Below are 15,979 nucleotides of genomic sequence, written 5' to 3'. Positions count from 1 at the left end.
TACTTATTTATTTAATTTATTGTTTTGTTAATCGATTAAACCTTTTTCACAATAATGCCATCAACAGATAGCACTCATATCATACATATCAACAGAAGGGGGTGGTAGCGCAAAATTTACCTGTATGGTCCGCCATTAATAAAACGAAGAAGGAAAACGTCACCAGTCCTTGGCCCAATCAGTGGGGCGGCCGCCGCTGTAATCCCCGCCCCCCAGAGAAACCGCCATCATGAAATTAAAAACAAGAAACTGACAGATGAGACGCAGTTCTCTGGCTCATAACAAGGTAAACTTTTAGAAGCTTCTCCGCCAACATCAGACATCTATAGATTGGATATTTGGTGACATTCATGTGGAGTTTTTATGCATCGCCTCATCAGGTTGTACAAAATTCACATCGTTATTTTTGTCTCATTAACACACTGCTGTGAGTGAACGTCACTAACATTATGGTAGCTAACAGCAGTGTTAGCAGGCAGTGGCTAGCTGTCTACTGTCAAACGTTAACGTCTTGATTGCTTTTTGTACTCCGCTTCAAAACATTTAACACCGGATAACTGAGCGACAAGCACCGAGGTGGCACAGAAGTGCACACAAAAGTTGTAGTTTATACCTAAGCATGATAGCGGGCTAACTTAACGCGCGATAGCTAACGTGTTTATTGACCTGTCTAGAAGGGAACCCTTGATTTGCGCCCCCTCGCGAGATTTGTGCGTGTTATTGTTTCATCTTAGACACTCTAAAAACTAAGTATGTCTCATAATATGACAATATTGTGGTTAAAAGATGATCTGGTTTGGGCACAAAAACACGTCTTTAAGAGTGTGTAACGATCATGGTTTGGGTGAAAAGAATAGCTCTCGCGAGATCTTTCGCGACTCTGGGGTTCCCTCCCAGACGCCACTAGTGTAATGTAAAGTTATAGCGCGCCAACCCGTACAGACGTTTATTGTGAAAGAATAAAGAGAGAAAGCAGCATGGGGGACAGGTGGAGCATAATAAATAGTAAGCCAAGTGTCTAATGATAAAACATAGACGGGTTTTCGACTCATATTTCCTTATCAGACACACATTAGGGTTGATTTTAAGAGAAGATAAGTTGATCAATGGGAAAGTCAGCTGTTAGTGCAAGCTAATTCTATCCAAGCTGCCAGACAGTATTGTAAAACACGAATTAACAATACCTCATTTTAATACTTACGGAATTAGCGTTCGGCATACGTTTACTACACCAAACTACTTTAACTAGAGACACATTTCTATTTGTTGATGTTGTTGAAATACTTGGAAGATGCTTGCAAGTCGACTCGAGTTGAGATGGTTGTCAAACATCATTAATAAAGTTTTCATATCAGTTGGCTGCTTTTTTTAATGTCTGTTTACTGAATAGATTTTTTTTACTTGATCCCCTTTCCACATGCACATGTAACTAATCCACAGGTTAAGATAATACAGATGTGGAGATATTTTTGTCTCTTATTTAGCAAATGAATACCGATGTTTAAATGTAAGGAGTATGAACTTTTATTCACTGAAATTATGTCTAATTTCTGTGCATGTCATTGATTTATAGCTGGTTACACTTAAGCTGTAGCATTTGACTCTGTGTGTGTATTCATTATTATTTATTTGAAACTCATTACTCATTACCATACCAGCATTGTGGTATTATGATGACATGAACATGTTCATCTGTCTCCTGTTAGGATAGTTGGACGGACTGAGGCTGTGCAGATATGAGTGACGTGGCGGAGGAAGCGATGGACAGCTCTGCGGTGTCAGAGGAAGAAGTGGAGGACCTGCAGGAGACATCACAGGAAGACCAGTCGAGTCCAGAAAAAAGCAGCTCCAAAATATCTGGTAAAGGAGAACGGCTTGTTTGCTCCCTCTGTTCACTCCTCCTTTCAGCAGCTAAAACATCTGATATTGATGAAATCTGTCTGGTGGTGAGATTTGTAAGAGCACTTTGACATACTTAATGAATTATGTGTATGTTTGACAGGGGCAGTTCATTAACATGATTTCAAACCATGTTGGTGTCAGCTGATACATCTTGGTTATAAAGACCCGTGTCTTAGGCTGTAGTTCTGTATACTTTACAAGGAGCTGAAGCAGAGTTGTTCAAGTGCTGCACAATATGCTTAAAAAGTCATATCGTTACATTTTTCATTTTTACTGGAAAAAAAACTAAATTATTAAAACCATGATGATGTGATATTTGTCTACAAAACAAATGTTTTCTTTCATCACGGAGATCAAGATTTTTAGGCTGGGTCATCTCTGCATCTCTTCATTATAACACTGTTTTGTCACATTTTCCCCTTTTCAAAAACTTGTGATTTGGTTTCGTTCTGCAATTTGGATATTGCAGGCGGCCATATTTCTATTTTGATATTATGATTAATTGTGCAGCCATGCTTGGTATTAATACGTCTGTTAAACAGGTTTAGAGGTGGTTTCACAGATATGGATAAAAAACACTGTCATAACCATGTCATAACACCTGTTATGAACATGAAGGAGTCTTTGTTAATGTTTGACTGTTGTCATTTAATGTTATTCAGTCACTATTGTCAGTTTTAATGCATTGTTTGAGATGCCTTTGTTATGATGCCTTGACATTAGAAAGAAACAGTTTAGTTTTATGTTTTAACATGACATTAACCTGTCATAAGTCATTAGTTTTGACACTGGCCATCATGAGAACATTAGATGTGTGTTGGTACATTTTGGACTTGTAATTAAGATGTCTTAATGTGCTTTTGTCTTATTGTCATGAATAATTTCTTGGACTTGAACTAAAGTGGCACCATTGTCATTAAGATGTCTTTAAATTAAATGTTCACTTTGTTGTTCTCACTCTCTCTGTTTTTGCAGCTGCGGGTGAAATCATTGAGGGCAAGAGGGCGAAGAAGACAATTGAGAGGCTCGACTTTCAGGCACCAAAGCAGAAGGAAAAGCTCAAGATTGGAGATGGTAAATATTTAACCAACTAACTTACTTACTAACTTGATTACTGCCGAATGTTCGCCGAATGTGTAAGGGTTGTTTTTTTTTTTTTGTTGTTGTTTTTTTGAGTTGCAAGAAATCAGCAATAATGTTGTAAAAGCTGTAGATGTTTGTAACAGTTAAATTTAGCTAAATGTTACTGGAGTTTGGCAGCAGTGAGACAGGCAGTCATTGAACTGTAACTCCAGAGTCTTTATTTTCAGAGCAGCAGGCTTTTGTTTTCAGGATAACAGACTGAACTTTACATTGACAGACAACTGACAGACTTATAAACTGACAGTGAAGGACTCAACGTTGCTTGCTTTTGTCAGTTTATAATGCTGCACATCCTGTGCTCCTGCAGTGTTCTTGCAGCCTGCAGAGCATCCTGGGACGGGGGAAACAACTCATTTTAACCATAGATCGTATATTAAATAGTATTTCAACCTATTAAATGTCCAGTTTATGGCTCCACTGTCACATGTTTGTGTTCCCATATTTTCAGGTTGTGGTGATAAATTGGGAGACATTCCACGCACCGGCTACCAGATCACCAAGATGAAGCCAGCTGACCTGAAACCTCTGCACGCCATCCTGTTTGACAGACCAGGAAAGGTACAAACATCTTAAATAATCTCAAAGATTATTTCTTTTTAAACTTTATATAGTGGAATATATTTGTGCTGCTCTTCAGATTTCCAGGTTGCTACTCTAGTATTGCAGTTTTTTTATTTTTCTCTTGGTGAAATTATCATCTTTCAGGGGTGTTCAGTTACCACCTCTGTTGTGAACATAACTGCAACAAAAATATACATTTGCATTGAAAGACGACTTTTATTACATGAAATTATTGTTTGTTCTCTTATCAGATGGCCACATTAAAGAAGAACTTGCGTCTGTTCAACGGCTTTCCTTTTGACGCGGACAGTGAACAGTACACCAAAAAACGAGAAAAACTTCTCAAGTAAGTTTCTGGACAGAGACACTTTACTTCTTCAGTCTTCATGTGGAACCAGAGGGAGAGAAGTGGTGGTGGTTCTTTGGCTCTTAAGCAATGTCTGGTTTTAAGATGATTTTGTTCGATGAATTAAAGATGTTTATGGCCAGCTTTTTATTAAACTTTTGGGCTTTATTTCCTCATCCTCCAGATTCACCTTTTTTTCATCTAAAGTCATGGTTGCCTGCTTGAATTCTGCTGATGGATTTTAAACAAACTTTCTAATTTATCAGCTATTGTGTCAGTCTATTTATTGACTGTAATTCTGTTAAGCTGAGTAACAAGGTCTGTTTGAGTTTGAGCACAAAACTATACAGGTTTAAAACACAAAGGAAATTCAGAGTCTATTAGCTCAATGAAAGTGAAGGGATGATTCCTCTCAGAGGCAGAAAGACCTTCATAATGAAGTGCTATCACTGAGACTGATTTTACTTGTAGACCAAAAATAATAATCTCTCCTGCTTTTCTTTGCGATTTCAGGAGTTCAAACTTTACAAACACCAAACTGAAAGTTGTCTGCGGCGTTTTGGATCTGGAGAAGAAAGGAACCCACTCAGATCTGGTTGACAGGATCCTGACTTTCCTCATCGCGCCGAAAAACAGCGGGAAGGTGAACAGTGAGCTCAGTGGCTCTAATTGATTATTATTAATTGACAGGTTATCATATTTTTCATAGTGAAAAGTTTGTAGTTTAATCTTCTTTCGTCCCTCTTCCCCCAGAAAAGCTTGAACAGCTGAGGGAAAGTGCAGTTGCAGTTCATGGCCCGTATGATCACACTGCTAAACACACTTTTGTGATTTCATAATGCACTTAAAGTTCCCATAAAGTCTAAATCGACACAATGATAAAACAGGAGTTTACAAAAAGCTCTAAAATGCCATTTGTGTGCGAACGAAATGCCCAAATACACAGAAAAGGCAAAAATTCTTAAAAATACCTGTGTAGCTGTGGACTGGACCTAAAACTGCTGTTTGTCCTTCGGCAGCGTGTACCTGTGAAGAAAAAGAAGAAATCAAAGAAGAAACTGTCCGGCGACGACTCGAATGCCAAGACAAAGAAGAAGAGCAAACCCAAACCCAGGAGCTCGTCGTCCAGTCCCAAGAAGTCCAAAACAGGAAGCAAATCCAAAGCCATCGTCATGGACTCGAGCAGCGACGAGGATGACGATGACGAAGATGAGAAGGTGGGGGCTTCAGCTGAGGCTGAGGGGTCTGATACAGAAGACAAACCATCAGAGAAAGAGGAGGACCAGTCGGACAAGTCAGAGGAGTCTGCAGATGAAGAGGAGGAGGAGGATGATGATGAAGAAGATGATGAGGTGAGGTTGTCCAGGCTGAGCATTTTTAACTATTTTCAGACATTTTAGAGAACAAGTGACTAATAGAGAAAATAATCAGCTGATCAGTTGATCATGAGGGGTTTTCTTGCAAAACAAACTACTTTTTAAAGTATTGTAAATTGTTTATATCTTCAGTTGTCTTCAGATGACACTTTGACTTTTAACCCACCAATATTTTGTATCAGTCTTCTAAGTCGAAGTCGAGCAGAGGGAAGTCGGCTGCCAAGAAATCAGCACCAGTGAAAAGACAGAGGACACCAGCGAAGAAGACAGGTCCTCCTAAAAAGAGAGCGAAGAGGGACGTTTCAGATGAGTCAGAATCTGACGCCGACAGTGAAGCTGACGAGAAGGTAAAACTCAAGTCCAATGCAAGAAAAGACAAGTTTTAAAAGTTTTAAAAATACTCACAATATCATTTATTTATTTAACTGAATTTAACAGAAAGCATTGAAAGCTATGATTTGTGTCTCTATACAGAATTAAATCTGTATAGTTCTCATGTATTTTCAGATTTTTAGCTTTCTTGCAGTTTTTCTTATCTGCTTAAATGAAGTTTGGCTCTCAGATGTGTGATGTTGTTGAGCTGATGTGTGTCGTTTGTTTTGCAGCCCAAAAAGAAGAAATCAGCTCCTGCCAAACCTGCCGCCAAAACCAAGAAGGCCGACAGTAGCAGCAACAGCAAAAACAACACAAACACAGGTGAGCTCATGCTGATCATCTAATTATGGTTTAATACAATTTTACATTCACCAAATTGACGCCTGTAGCTTAGTGAATGCTGATTTTTCTTGTCTGTTCTCACCTGCAGCAGAGGACAGTTCAGACGAGGACGAGCCGCTCATCAAGATGGTAAAGAAGGGTCCGAGTGACGAGCAGCTGAAGGAGACGGTGCAGAGTCTGCTGAAGGAGGCCAACCTGGAGGAGATGACCATGAAACAGATCTGCCAGAGGGTAAGAACCTTCCTGCTGTTTACACTTTACTTCATGCTCACACTGACGCCTTGAACTATACTATATGATACTATACTATAGTACATATAATAGATAATTATACGCTGTACAGTATAATACACTAGTAGAGTCTGTAGTGTGGCTCAGTGTCCTGCTCATAGCAGTATGTGATTGGTTAGATGTTATGAGTAATAGCCGATGAACCCTGCAGCAGAGGAAGAGGAGAGGGAGCTGTGTGTGAAAATTAAAATTGTGATGCAAAAATGATCATTCTCAGTTTCATTCAGTTTCATCCCAGTATGACTTTTTTGTGCCAAATCATACCGTCCTCATTAAGAACAAATTCATTTCTTTCGTCTCGTCTCAGACTCTTCCTCTTTGTGTTTTCAGGTGTTTGACACCTACCCAGACCACGACCTGACCAGCAAGAAGGACTACATCAAACAGACCGTCAAATCTGTGAGTGCACACGCACACGCACACGCACACACACACACACACACACACACACACACACACTTAAGGCAAGGCCACACTACACAGTTTTATCACTGATTTTCCACTCGACCAACAGATTTTGGATATCACTGACATCCTGTGAGCGAGGATTGTTTGTGAACTGATCAAAGACTCGATAGATATTAATTCTGTTTGTGTCGGGGAAAACTCAGAGCCTGTATTGTTCTCCAGATAAAATAAAACCTGTTTGTTTGGTTCAGACCTCAATAAGTAGCACATCATTGTGATTTTAACATTTTATTTTCTCAGTCAACGTGAAAAGTGTCGTGCAAAACTGATCATTTCCACTAATCACATCACAATTGCAATTTCAGTCAAACTAATTGCAAAATGCCTCTTGCAGCCCTGCTGCTGTACCTGGATAAATGTCACTGTTTAGTTTAAAAAACAGTCCTTTCAAGTCATCTGTCCCAAATCAAACTCAAGTCGACTCTTGAATCAGTTTTAATCAAGCAAGTCTCAAGTCCTTAAATTTGTGACTCCAGTCCCCCACCTCTGATAATCAATTAAATTGTCTTTTGATGAGTGAAACTGTCCAAATTTCAGGTTCTAGTTTCTAGAATTTGTTGCTTTTCTCTTTATATATCAACCCAATATCTTCTAGCTTTGGACATTTGTTTTTAAAAATGATAAGTTCATGTGTTTAAAGAAATCAAACTCAGAAACTATGTGCCAGATCCTTTCAGTTCAGTGTGTGTAAATAGTCACAGTGGGTTGAGGATGAGTCCCTCTGCAGCAGCAGGGTTCAGTTCTGACCTGCAGTCCTTTGCTGTATTTCTTCCCCTCACGTTCTCTTCTGACTTTCATGTCCATCTAAGACTCTTCTGTCCAATGAAGACATAAAATGCCTAAAAAAAATAGAAAATGGTCACAAATAGTTTTTGACAGCACTCACGTAGCTTGTAATTCCTTTTGGTCTCCAGCAGAGGTCAGCAGAAGTTATCACTTTTACCATCAAAAGGAAATGACTACGGAAGTGCAGAGAGCGACAACAGAAATGCAAACAAGGCCACAGAGTTGGACGGTGAAATGTGAATAAAAACAATCTCCAACAGAGAGATTTTTCTTAGAGATTAACATTTAATGTGCTGGTGCTGAAGAATGTGGAAAGACTACAACATCAACATTGTTTCAGACTTTCAGACTGCTTTTCTGTGCCTCACAATATGTCTGGCAGTTGAAATAATGCTGACAGTGACAGTGAAGACTCTTTTATTTGATATATTTAATGACTGAGGTATTTTCCCTGGTGGAAACTAAACTGTAAAAATAACATGACACCTTTAATGCAGCCGCACTTCCTCATTTCTACCACAGAGTCTGAACTCGTCTGATACCACAAAAACTTCCTCTTCCCCTCATACTACTTCTCAAATCCTCACTACATACTGATATACAGGGTAGGGAGGGTTACTTTAAAAATGTCCTCCAGTACAACTACAAGTGACCTGTTTAAAAATGTAATCAGTAACTTACTCCAAGTATCACAATATTAAAGTAATGTAACTGGTTACTTTTGGTTACTTTTGGATCACTTCAATACCAAACATGCAAATAAAGACGAGTGTATTTTTTTGAGAAACATACAAAGATAAATAAATAAATAATAATGATGATGATTGTGACAATCATTATTATTGTTAGAGTTATTATTAAATGTAAAAAATCACCACCTGAAAGAGGTGTGTCAGGTATTAACATGCTCCAAAGTGACCTACATGTAATTTACCTGCCCTGGTGTCTGTATCGTCTGTGACATGAAATGTACAGGTGCTGACTTTAATTACAGGTGTGTCAAACATGATCACCTGCTGAAACTGATTTCCTTTGCACACAGAAGCAGTTAGACTTAATGGCGTTGTGCCAATAACCCTTTCTGGCAGAAATCTTGCCGTTATCACTAAAAACATGATTTGTTTCCCCCCTCTAAACCCAAGAAAGGCTTTTAAAGGTTTAAAAAGAGATCGGATGGTTATAATTTACAGCACAGAGCAGGTGAAATAATGCAAATGATAAGCAAGAATATAAGACCAAACACACAACAGGACATGACGTCATGTTTATTAAACATTATGACTGTTTGATCCAGATAAATGCAACTGTTATGATATTAGATGTATATAAACTGGGTGATTCAGTTTTTGTCAATCAGCATCAGCACCTACAGTCCCAAAATGTTTTCCAGTAGTAGTTATACAGTACAGTAGTAGCATGAGTAGTAGTATTGACAGGTTATTGACAGGTTATTGACAGGTTAGCAAGCTAACAAACCTTAACTTTAACTTGCTGGATTTCTGTGTATTTCAGCAAATGTTAGCGGTTTGTCTTCGTTGGACGTCAAGTCCCTGGATGATGACAGTATTTTGACAGCTGGGAGACATAATCTGATGTTGTTCTTCTTTTCTGATTTAAACTCAAAATGATGGCAGAGTTTCCATCCAGTAAAAGCATTTCTCTCCCCGGCAGTGGCCATAATGTTGAACGACCTCAGCTGACATTATGTTTACACACGGGTCGAGGCGACGCCGCTGGTCGTGTTGTGTCGTAAAGTGTCACAATGCGTGCGCACTGTGCATGTCTGCTGCATTGTAGTGTATCCTGTTTGATTTTAAAATGTAATCCCCTGTTTTTATCAAATACACCGGTAATCTGATTACATTTTTTTTTTCTGTACTGTAACGGATTACAGTTACCTTTTTTTTGTATCCTAATTACGTAACGCCGTTACATGTAATCTGTTACTCCCCAAGTGGTGCTTCGCCATTTTTTTTTTTTTTTTTTATCAGTGCTTTGATTGTTTTAACTGCACAGTTTTCTGAAGCAGGATGAGGTTGTTTAGTGAGAGGGAGGCTCTGTGAAGTCGTGTTCAGTTCTTCATTGTGACTTTATCCTCCTATTTACCTTTCAGTTTAGCTTTAAATAATAATCTAAACTTTAAAGAATTCAAACAAAAACGGACAAAATATTGAGAAACAGGCCTAGTGTTTATTTTTAAAAAGTTACATATCACCCCTTGTATCTCTGGATTTTGTCCATATTACCCTGTGTTGAATTATTGTCATTATTCAAAGTAGTTTGTTTGTCTGCACTGTTAAAGAACTCGACTGTTTCTCTTTTATTTATTCTGACTTCATGTTTCATTTAATGTTTCCTCGCAGCTCATCACATGAAGACCTGAAGAAGAACGAAGCTGTAATCGCTGCAAAACGTCACGGGGGAAAAAATTCAGTAGCAGTGGCCGAAAAGCTCCTTTTTCATTAGTTTCATATCAGTTTGTTTTCATACAAAAGTTTTATACATGATTATGTTTTTTATTAATGTGTGTATAGATTTTCAGATTAACTCAACAGTGTTCATCAACATCAAGTTTTTTATTTTCTCTGATAAAGTAAAGACTCGTGAGAAAAATGACATTTCTGACTAAACTGTTGTTTTCCTCCGTTTCAACAAAAGAAAAGTCCCAGAGTTGTCTTTATTAACGCCAAGTCTGATCTTTGCTTTTGACTCACAGGACTCCACCTTTTTACTTCTGGATTCAAACTTGTACATTTGTTTCTGATTAGGTGAAGCTATTTTTGATTAACATACTTAAACTCATTATTTTGTCAGATCAGTTTCTCTTTTTTTTCTGGAGTTTTGTTTGTTTTATTTGGATGTTTTTCTGTCAAATGTTAATTTACAATTGTGTTGAGTAATTTACTTACTTATTAAAATTGTATCTTTTTGAACAAAATTGTCTTAATGTGGTTTGAATTTTTATATGTAAAATGAGTTCAGAAACTCACAACTACTCAACATAGATTTTTAATTATTAGGTTTTCAAATTCAAAAAAAGGTGTTTGCACCAGCGTGAGCTCTGCCCTCACTCACATGTTTTCACACTAACATGGTGTTTTTAAGATAAAATTAAGTGTTTATATTTTCAAAGTGTGCACATACATTTCCATCACCAAATAATCAGAAGCAGGTTTGTGTTTGCAGTGATGCATTTATTGATCAAACAGTCAGTGATTAACTAGAAACAGTAACTCAACCAGTGACTAAAAGGAACAATGAAAGCTGATTGTAGTCAAACACCCAGGGCAAGTTCCATTTTCTATTTATATTGAAGTTCAGGAAACACCTGGCAGAACTTCCATGGTGGAAGAGTGAGGTGATTAATGCAAGTTTTTTCTCAGTTTGTCAGGTTTTCAGTTGATATATTCACTGATATGATTTAAAATTGAAGCTATAATCTGGAGAATCCTCAGCTCTCTGTACAGGTGAGTCTGATCTGTTTTTATTACAGTTTCTGTTTAATTAAAACTAACTACATTAATTCAAATGATGTACTGATTTATAGTTTCACTTCTGTATATAAATATACATTTTAGTTGTTAAGCATGAGGATTCACAGTTCATGAAGAGCCTGTTTTTCTGGCAGGTCATCTGTCCAGCTGGCCTGATCTCTCAAGTGATGACTGTAACATAAGAAGGTGGCACAGCTGAGCAGTAGTTTGTATTTTCAGCTTGGCAGGAAGGCAGCAGTTGAATCTCAGTGCATCGGGCCTTTCAGTGTGGAGTTTCCATGTTCTTCCAGTACCTGTGAGGGTTTCCCCTGCATGCACCTGTTTCCCCTCACCATTAAAAACATGTTTACTAGGTCAGTTCTCCACTCAGCACCCATGAGCAAGCAATTTTGATAAATATATACACTTAATATGGTCTGGACAGACATAATTATATGCAACTACTTGCAAAAGTAGTTGCATATAAGGAGGGAAAAGTATGTAATTAACTTACAGTTACCAATCATAATGTGGGTAATTACAAAGGGTTTATATCCTGGTGGAGATGAGTGCTGACTGCTCTCTCTCTCTTACCTGATTATCAGGCACATTCTTCCTCCTCCTGTAAAGTATAATAAAAGCTCAGAGTTGATAAAAGTTAATGTCAGGTGCCTTAAAATTCAAGGCAAGCTGAGGAGCTTTAGTTAGAGTTTGGATTTTTGGCCTGCCAGGCTGCCTTACCTGATCCTTTTCAGTCTAGAACAGGGGGGTCAAACTAATTTTAGTTAATGGATCTTATATGACCTAATTTTCTGTAATTTTCTCAAGACCAGTAAAACAAAGAGGTTTACATCCAAATATCCTTCTCGGGTTGCCCGCGGAGATCTGAGTGAATGGATGTATTGTTATAAAGATTAACACAAAGCAAACTTTCGGTTTTAACTAAGGCTCTCTCTCTCTCTCTCTCTCTCTCTCTCTCTCTCTCTCTCTCTCTCTCTCTCTCTCTCTCTCTCTCTCTCTCTCTCTCTCTCACACACACACACACACACACACACACACACACACACACAGAGCTGAATGTGACCGCGCCTTCTTCTCCCGGTGAAAGTGAAACTGTCAGATATTTCTGAGTTGTTTACAGCGAACTTACCGCCGTTTTAAGTTTCAAAGTTTCTCTGTGTCGCAGTTTTGATCAGACAACTGACGGGTGAGTTGTTTTACTTCATGATAAGACTAAACTTTATTTTGAATGTAGAATAAAAACAATGTGTGTAAAGTTATTTTGTGTGTTTGAGGGGAAAAAGACAGAAAATCTGATAAGGTCTGCTCTTCACGTTCAGTCCTGCAGTGAAACTTTTCAGATTTGTATTTGATAATCACTGTATTTCTTTGCATAACTTGTAAAATTGCTTTAGAGTGACAAATAATAAAGTTTCAAATCTTTAGTTTTATGATGTATTTTCAGGTTGTTGTTCGAGGCCCAACTGATCCACCCAGTTTTTTTTTTTCTTTCCGTCTTCAGGGATCTGCAGGTAGTAGGCGCCATCTAGTGGCTCTATTTCGAAATGTCCATTATCTGCTGCAGAGTAGTTTCTTTATTTCTGAGTCCTCTGACAAAAAGTAATCAGCAGCTGTATCATTTTAATTGAATAATGTCTTTATTAGATCAGAATGGGAAGAACATTTAAAAAACATTTTAAGTTCAGTCACACAAATGACAAAGTAAATTCTTTTTATCAACAACCAGTTTCCAGAGCTAAAATATATAATACATCTACTGAAGTCAGTTAACTGTGAGCTCAGTTTTGTAGCCTGTATGTGTTTACATTTAGTCAAATCATCACCATTAAAAGTTTGCCGAATGACCTGTGAGCACTTCCTGTTTGCAGAGTATGCATGGGTGTACAGACACCTTTAATTGGATTTCTTTGTGTCTGAAAACAAAAAAGCAATAAATTTAAAGCAAGTTTTGTAGATATATTGAACATCTTAATTTCTAAGCAAATTTATGGATCTTATTCATGAAATCTGAGATAATGATATTCTCAGGAAGTGTCAATAATACTGAAATAACCACTGCAGATCCAGCGCTGGCCATACCAACAAGATAAACTACAACTTTTTTTTTAGAACTCTTAGATGCATGTGTCACTTTGAGCTCATACCTAAGCTGTGCTTTGAGCTAAATGCTAACAAGTATATCAGCACACTAAAACTACATTTACTTGCATGGTTGGAGAGAAAGAAAATATTTAACTGCTTTCAGTACAAAGTGCAGCCTCAAAATATACCACAGAAGAGTTGTCACACAAACTACAGCTGTAGTCTCAACAAAACAGAGCAGATTCAGTGTGACAGTATTCACTGCATGGCTGTTGTTTTGCATTACTTTGTGCATGACCTTTGCTATGTTCCTGACTAGCTCATGTCTGCTTTCAGATAAAGAAGTCTTACAATTTACTACATGAACACTTCTCACAATTCTTTAACCACCTCCACAGGTTGTGTATCCATTGTGTAGCCACAGTATGTCACCATGTTCTGCAGAGTTCACCACAGTAAGCACACCGTTTCTGTACTGTTTTAAATTTTATTATTATTCTCAGCTATCAGGCCTGATGTAGACAAGTGCACAGCATTTAACATCATCTGCCCTCTTTCTCAAACTCTGCCTTCTGCTCTGCATGACATATTCAGGGTTATCCTTTCCAATCTAACACAAACATTTTGTATAACTGGCTTCAAAAGGCTTTTTTTATGCCAATACCTTTGTCCTCATTTTAGTTAAAATTATGATTCAAAAGTGGTGCTAGATGTATGTAGCACACCTTTGTTATTGCTAAATTAATTTACTTTACATCAGGTACGGTGCCTGACCGCGCTGGGCCCGCCCACTTTTACAACTGACCCACCCTAAATGACTGAGAGAACATATATTTTCTTAACTTTTATTCATTTTTTTTAATTTATTCAAACTAGCATTTTAATACACCCTCAAGAAAAAAAAGTTTCCGTTTGAAAAAAAAAAGAAAAAAAGACTATTCGACTTTTATCACATGTGAGGTCTGGACCAATCACAACAAGCCATTATTCTTGCCTTAGATATATTACGCACGCGCACGCACGTTAGAGAATGGCGGTTGTTAATTCAGCATTGTTGGCTGAGGCTGCTACAGCTAAATTAATTTATTGCTATGGCACAACAGTTATCGATTTTTAAGTTTGTTAAAAGAGTAAGAACAGAGTCGTCAGTCTTTGACGGCCTGCGCTGCACCACCGCCGTCTTCACAGACTAACGCTAGCAAAAACAAGCTAACGCATCGGCTCCAAGGGGGACGTGAGTTCTGTTGGCGAGATAGAGGGGACTATTATTGGAGGACAGAGTCTCTAGTCTCTCCCAGGTGAGAGTCAGCCGAGTTTTCATGTCCAGTCGTTACTGAGCCCGGTTTTGTCGTCTGTGATATACTTTACTGTGAGTATCAAAAGAGAAAACTTTAGTAGTCAAAGGGCAGCTTTAATAAAATATTAGCTAAAAGGTGTCTGGTTGTGGACACAATTACGAATGTGTCTGAGAATTTTAAATCCGTACTTCACCTGTAGTTAAATGATTTTCCATGTGTTTTTATTAAGTCTTTTGCCCTGTGCTCTATGTTGAGTAAAGTAACATATCAGTTTAAAAAAAAATAGATAAATGAAAATAGAGCCAGGAGAGTGAAATGTGTAGAGAAAGATTGCACATCCGTATTTTTTTTTAAATATTAATTTCTGTGCCAAAATGAACAGTGTCATTTGTCACAGTGTTTATCTTTTTGGTCTATCTTGGTATGAAATTTAAATTCCTATGGACATGTGATTTTGTCGTTTTAGCACTCTGTGTACACAGTGCATGCCAAGTTCTCAAGTCTTTGTCACTTTTGTCTCAAAAACATCCAAGGAAGACCCTGATTATTCCACTGAAACAGCTCTGGAAAACAACTTACTGTGTGTTTTCCACTATTTCTACTGCTGCCTTTGGTTGGTGAACATATTAAGTTGGACAGTGATAATATTAACAGGTCTACTTGGTAAAGATGTTTCGGTACTTATTAATTTTTTTGTACAATCAATATGTTATAAAAGAAAAGCACTGATGAAACTAAATGCATCTCTGCAGGGGAGGAGAGAAGACAGCCCCAAGGAGCCAGACAAAATTAAACAAAACCAGGTACATCCATCACATTCAGGTGACAAAGGTGCTGCAGATTAAATGTAATGAAAGCCAAATATAAATCTAACTGTGTGCTGTTTGTTGAAACAGGAGCAACTCTCCATCTGGTCACATTCTGACTTGTCTGTCTCCAAACAACCGACTACTGACAACGTTGTGATCCCATCAGTCTCATTTGTAGCTAATGTAAGTCTGTGTCACTGTTATTACCCTATTTTGTTATGAATAACTCATCATTTTAAGTTTCTTTGAATATTTTGACACCACATTTTGTGTTATTCTGTTTTTAAATGAAGCTCTCAGTGGTTAAAGGCAGACAGACACAAAAACTATCTTGTACGTGCAGGAAACGTCTTTGTACTTTTTGATTTTATCTTTTGTTTTTAAGCATGTTGTTTTTTGTCTTGTGCCTCTGGCTGCTAGTAGAGGTTCACATCCAGAGTAATAGAATAACTGAACTGAACACATTTTTTTTTGTTTGTTTGTGTTTGTTTGTTTTTTAGATCTTAGTAAAGTTTGTTGTAGTCTGCAGTGTTACCGTTATGGATAAAAGGTTCTAAGTGGGGTCACAAACCACCAGACCACCATCGGGATTAATGATGATGATCACCACGGTTCTAAACAAAGAAAGAAACAAATTCACACAATCATAAACAAATCACAAATCCAGCCTTTAAATTGTATTAGTTTTTGTGGCAGTAACCCTTTA

General features: G+C 37.8%; 2 protein-coding genes and 1 long non-coding RNA gene across 6 annotated transcripts in view; 2 read left to right on the top strand and 1 right to left on the bottom strand.

Annotated features, from left to right (window-relative positions):
* pik3r4 (phosphoinositide-3-kinase, regulatory subunit 4) overlaps window positions 1-4,944 on the bottom strand; it is a 40,045-nt gene extending 35,101 nt beyond the window's left edge. The window contains exon 1 of the mRNA XM_084727398.1: window positions 4,924-4,944. The gene's annotated coding sequence lies outside the window, so the exon portion shown is untranslated. The remainder of the gene's footprint in view (window positions 1-4,923) is intronic.
* Window positions 129-10,528, top strand: dek (DEK proto-oncogene). 4 transcript variants are annotated; one of them, XM_084727432.1, is made up of 12 exons: window positions 129-286; window positions 1,707-1,860; window positions 2,878-2,976; window positions 3,494-3,603; window positions 3,858-3,952; window positions 4,466-4,595; window positions 4,972-5,304; window positions 5,511-5,675; window positions 5,934-6,024; window positions 6,134-6,276; window positions 6,667-6,735; window positions 9,954-10,528. In XM_084727432.1, exons 2-12 carry the CDS (start codon window positions 1,737-1,739, stop codon window positions 9,963-9,965), a joined length of 1,371 nt encoding a protein of 456 aa, XP_084583558.1. In that variant the 5' UTR covers window positions 129-286; window positions 1,707-1,736; the 3' UTR covers window positions 9,966-10,528. The 4 variants fall into 4 exon arrangements, with proteins under 4 accessions (XP_084583558.1, XP_084583560.1, XP_084583559.1 ...); XM_084727434.1 differs by having other exon boundaries at window positions 133-286; window positions 1,712-1,860; XM_084727433.1 differs by having other exon boundaries at window positions 227-380.
* A 1,996-nt stretch (window positions 10,529-12,524) lies between these two features.
* Window positions 12,525-15,459, top strand: LOC146322058 (uncharacterized). The gene is made up of 4 exons (XR_014771422.1): window positions 12,525-12,595; window positions 13,565-13,621; window positions 15,217-15,267; window positions 15,361-15,459. It is a non-coding gene; the product is annotated as an uncharacterized LOC146322058 (long non-coding RNA).
* Window positions 15,460-15,979: the final 520 nt, after the last annotated feature.

This window comes from Lutjanus erythropterus, chromosome 9 (genome assembly GCF_056507025.1).
Source record: "Lutjanus erythropterus isolate fLutEry1 chromosome 9, fLutEry1.hap2, whole genome shotgun sequence".
Classification (NCBI taxonomy): domain Eukaryota; kingdom Metazoa; phylum Chordata; class Actinopteri; order Lutjaniformes; family Lutjanidae; genus Lutjanus; species Lutjanus erythropterus.
Note: the sequence above shows the minus strand (reverse complement) of the source record. Positions and strands in the feature narration are given on the sequence as shown.

What these genes read in the sequence shown, in the direction of transcription:
- dek (XM_084727432.1), top strand. Translation starts at nt 1,737, where the DNA reads ATGAGTGACGTGGCGGAGGAAGCGATGGACAGCTCTGCGGTGTCAGAG. An exon ending in AAGCAGCTCCAAAATATCTG is followed by an intron (nt 1,861 to 2,877) that starts GTAAAGGAGAAC and finishes CTGTTTTTGCAG; the next exon opens with CTGCGGGTGAAATCATTGAG. An exon ending in ATGATGAAGAAGATGATGAG is followed by an intron (nt 5,305 to 5,510) that starts GTGAGGTTGTCC and finishes ATTTTGTATCAG; the next exon opens with TCTTCTAAGTCGAAGTCGAG.